This window comes from Mandrillus leucophaeus, unplaced genomic scaffold, assembly GCF_000951045.1.
Source record: "Mandrillus leucophaeus isolate KB7577 unplaced genomic scaffold, Mleu.le_1.0 Scaffold108, whole genome shotgun sequence".
NCBI lineage: Eukaryota > Metazoa > Chordata > Mammalia > Primates > Cercopithecidae > Mandrillus > Mandrillus leucophaeus.
Window position 1 is genome coordinate 4,264,549 of NW_012098987.1, and position 4,494 is coordinate 4,269,042.

The following is a 4,494-nucleotide window of genomic DNA, read 5'->3' on the forward strand; positions in this document are numbered from 1 at the left end:
AACTGCAACTATATATATATAGTTTTCGGGGGTTTTTTGTTTTTTGTTTTTGCTTTTGAGACGGAGTTTCGCTCCTGTTGCCCAGGCTGGAATGCAATGGCACAATCTCGGCTCACTGCAACCTCTGCCTCCCAGGTTCAGGTGATTCCCCTGCCTCAGCCTCCCAAGTAGCTGGGATTACAGGCATGTGCCACCACACCCAGCTAATTTTGTATTTTTGGTAGAGATGGGGTTTCACTATGTTAGTCTCCCAAAGTTCTGGGATTACAGGTGTGAGCTACCACACCTGGCCACCTAAATCTATTTGAAATAAAATAAAATAAATGGTATGTTTTCTGTATACATGGAGCTAAATTATAGACCTTAATACAATCTAACAAATATAAGCAATATGCATGCACTATGGTAGATCGTTATTTCCGAGCTTAGGTGTGTGTGTATACATACATACAGACACACAAATACATACATACATACAGGGTATGACCAAGGAAGCTCTTTGAGATAAATATCCATGACATCTCAAATCATTTATATATTTTATCATGTTTTTTGTTTGTTTGGTTGGTTGGTTGGTTGGTTTTGAGACGGAGTCTTGCTCTGTCACCCAGGCTGGAGTGCAGTGGCACGATCTTGCCTCACTGCAAGCTCTGCCTCCCGAGTTCGCTCCATTCTCCCGCCTCAGCCTCCTGAGTAGCTGGGACTACAGGCACCTGCCACCATGCCTGGCTAATTTTGTTTTTTTATTTTTAGTAGAGATGGGGTTTCACCATGTTAGCCAGGATGGTCTCGATCTCCTGACCTTGTGATTCACCTGCTTCAGCCTCTCAAAGTGCTGAGACCACAGGCATGAGCCACCGCACCTGGCCTATCATGTATTTTTTTTTTTTTTGTAAGAGACAAGGTCTCACTATATTGCCCAGGCTGGTCTCAAACTCCTGGCCTCAAGCCACCCTTCATTACAGGGGTGAAGCACCACACCCAACATTTATCACATATGTTTCTATGAAGTGTTGTCTGGTAACATAGTCTCTTTATTTTATTTTACTTTTTATTTTTTTTTGAGACGGAGTCTTGCCCAGGCTGGAGTGCAGTGGCCGGATCTCAGCTCACTGCAAGCTCTGCCTCTCAGGTTTATGCCATTCTCCTGCCTCAGCCTCCCGAGTAGCTGGGACTACAGACGCCCGCCACCTCGCCCGGCTAGTTTTTTGTATTTTTTAGTAGAGACGGGGTTTCACCCTCGCCCGGCTAGTTTTTTGTATTTTTTAGTAGAGACAGGGTTTCACCGTGTTAGCCAGGATGGTCTTGATCTCCTGACCTCGTGATCCGCTCATCTCAGCCTCCCAAAGTGCTGGAATTACAGGCTTGAGCCACCGCGCCCAGCAGCCTTTTTTTTTTTTTTTGAGAAGGAGTTTCGCTGTTATTGCCCAGGCTGGAGGGCAATGGCGCAATTTCAGCTCACCACAACCTCCGCCTCCCGGGTTCAAGCGATTCTCCTGCCTCAGCCTCCCAAGTAGCTGGGATTATAGGCATGAGCCACTACGCCCAGCTAATTTTGTATTTTTAGTAGAGGGTTTCTCCATGTTGGTCAGGCTGTTCTCAAACTCCTGACCTCAGGTAATCCGCCCGCCTCTGCCTCCCAAAGTGATGGGATTACAGGCGTGAGCCACTGCACCCAGTCAATATAGCATTTTTCTAGACTGAAACTTGTTGTTCACACTTATTTTAATTCCCTTCTACAATGAATTTTTAAAATATAATTCAGAAATAATGTATTGTCAGATATGCTGCAGACATTACTAAGAATAAATTAAATGCTAAAAATATTTCAAAATGGAGTCCTTCAAAGTCATGCTCTTAAATAATTCCAATGACATTTTTTTCAGAGTATAATTTTGGACTTACACCATTTCTATCAATTCCTTACCTTCTACATACAATTCTAGTTGACAGAATGCTGTTCCACGTCGTACATGTGCCTTCATTCTTGCATTAGCATTGTCTGTAACAGGTGGCATCAGTAATTCCAGTGCCTTACAAAATATATATAATTATTATATGAAAGTTATAATTTCTTAATTTAAACAAGCAAAAGGCTGGGCATGGTGGCTCACACCTGTAATCCCAACACGTTGTGAGGCTGAGGTGGGTGGATCACCTGAGGTTAGGATTTTGAGACCAGCCTGGCCAACATGGCCAAACTCTGTCTGCACTTAAAAAAAATACAAAAATTATCTGGGCGTGGTGGTGCGCACCTGTAGTCCTAGCTACTTGGGAGGTTGAGGCGGGAGAATTGCTTGAACCCAGGAGGCGGAGGTTTCAGTGAGCTGAGATCGTGGCCACTGCACTCCAGCCCAGGCAACAAAAGTAAGACTCCATCTCAAAAAAAAAAAGGCCTCCAGTCCTCACCTAAATTTTTAGCCTAGCTGCTACAGGAATTTACCAAATATATATATATATACACACACACACATACACACACACACAAAAATATATATATATAAAAGAAATAATTATTATCAGGTCTTCCAGAAGAGATATGTTGAACTACTTAAGGAATTTTTCAGTTGCTCCTGTATGGGATTCATACCCCTCCAAGGTTATTGTCAGGCTTATCATTTCACATCTCCACAGCTTTATTTTTACTAGGAGGAATTATTAAAAAGGATTTGTGGGCTTTTGTATTCGGATTGTACTCAGCTTATTCATTCATTCAATAAATATTTGTTTGCATTTTGAGAGTCAAAGAAAAACTGGATCATAAAAGTAGTATGATATCAAAGTGTGAGGATATTGGTTGTGTCCTCCATATCCTCAATCTCAAGAAGCTACCTAAGAGATTTTGCACATGATATTCCCTTAAAACAAGTTATCTTGACATGGAAAAAAGAAAAAGCTGTAGAAGTTCGAGACATTCACATGAAATACTAGTAATGGAAAGTAGAATATACTAAGTTACCCTGTAAATGGGAAAATGACTGTAGTGATATCTGGGCTAGGCATGGTGACTCACACCTGTAATCCCAGCACTTTGGGAAGCCAAGGCAGAATGATTACTTGAGCCTAGGAGCCTGAGGTTGCAGTGAGCCACTGCACTCTCGCCTGGGCAACAGGCTATCTCTTAAAAAATTAAAAACTTAAAAAAATTTTGCTGGGTGTGGTGGCTCATGCCTGTAATCCCAGCACTTTGGGAGGCTGAAGTGAGTGGATTACCTGAAGTCAGGAGTTTGAGACCAGCCTAGCCAGCATGGTGAAACCCTGTCTCTACTAAAAATACAAAAATTAGGCCGGGCATGGTGGCTCAAGCCTGTAATCCCAGCACTTTGGGAGGCCGAGGCGGGCAGATCACCTGAGGTCGGGAGTTTGAGACCAGCCTCACCAACATGGAGAAACCCATCTCTACTAAAAATACAGTATTAGCCCGGCATGGAGACACATGCCTGTAATCCCAGCTACTCAGGAGGCTGAGGCAGGAGAATTGCTTGAACCCAGGAGGCAGAGGTTGTTGTGAGCTGAGATCACGATTGCACTACAGCTTGGGCAACAAGAGCAAAACTCCGTCTCAAAAAAAAAAAAAAAAAAACCGAAACAAAACAAAATACAAAAATTAGCCAGGTGTGGTGGTGTGCAGCTATAATCCTACCTACTTGGGAGGCTGAGGCAGGAGAATCTCTTGAACCTGGGAGGAAGAGGTTGTAGTGAGCAGAGGTCACACCAATGTACTACAGCCTGGGCGACAGAGAGAGACATCGTCTCAAAAAAAAAACCTTAAAATTTTTTTAACAAAGGGATATCCTTTTACTGCACACGTGGTAGAAATAACAAGGGAAAACCAAGTGTTCTTCCTTCTACCATGCACTGAGTCTGCAAAAAAAATTTTTTTTTTTTGAGATAGAGTCTCACTCTGTCACCTAGGCTGGAGTGCAATGGCATGATCTCAGCTCACTGCAACCTCTGCCTCCTGGGTTGAAGTGATTCTCCTGCCTCAACCTCTCCTATAGCCTGGGACTACAGACCCATCATCACACCTGGTTAAATTTTGTGTTTTTAGTAGAGATGGGGTTTCACCATGTTGAGCAGGCTGGTCTTGACCTCTGGTGATCTGCTTGCCTCGGTCTCCCAAAGTGCTGAGATTACAAGCGTAAGCCACCGTGCCCAGCCGAGTCTGCAAAACTTTAATAAGAAAAAGGGTGGGCCAGGTGAGGTGGCTCACACCTTTAATCCTAGCACCTTGCAAAGGTGACGCAGGAGGACTGCTTGAGCCCAGGAGTTGGAGAACAGCCTGGGCAACATGGCCAAACCCCATCTCTACAAAAAATATAAAAATTAGCTATGTGTGGTGATGTATGCCTGTAGTCCCAGCTACTTGGGAGGCTGTGGTGGGAGGATCACTTGAGATTGGAAGGTCGAGACTGCAGTGATCGGTGATCACACCTCTGTACTCCAGCCTGGGTGACAGAGCCAGATTCTATCTCAAAAAAAAAAAAAAAAAAA

The 4,494-nt window shown here is 43.7% G+C and overlaps 1 protein-coding gene across 1 annotated transcript in view; it reads right to left on the reverse strand.

Annotated features, from left to right (window-relative positions):
* Window positions 1–1,901: 1,901 nt before the first annotated feature.
* DYX1C1 (dyslexia susceptibility 1 candidate 1) overlaps window positions 1,902–4,494 on the reverse strand; it is an 89,185-nt gene continuing 86,592 nt past the window's right edge. The window contains exon 9 of the mRNA XM_011986712.1: window positions 1,902–2,033. Coding sequence (XP_011842102.1) covers window positions 1,902–2,033 — 132 coding nt within the window. The remainder of the gene's footprint in view (window positions 2,034–4,494) is intronic.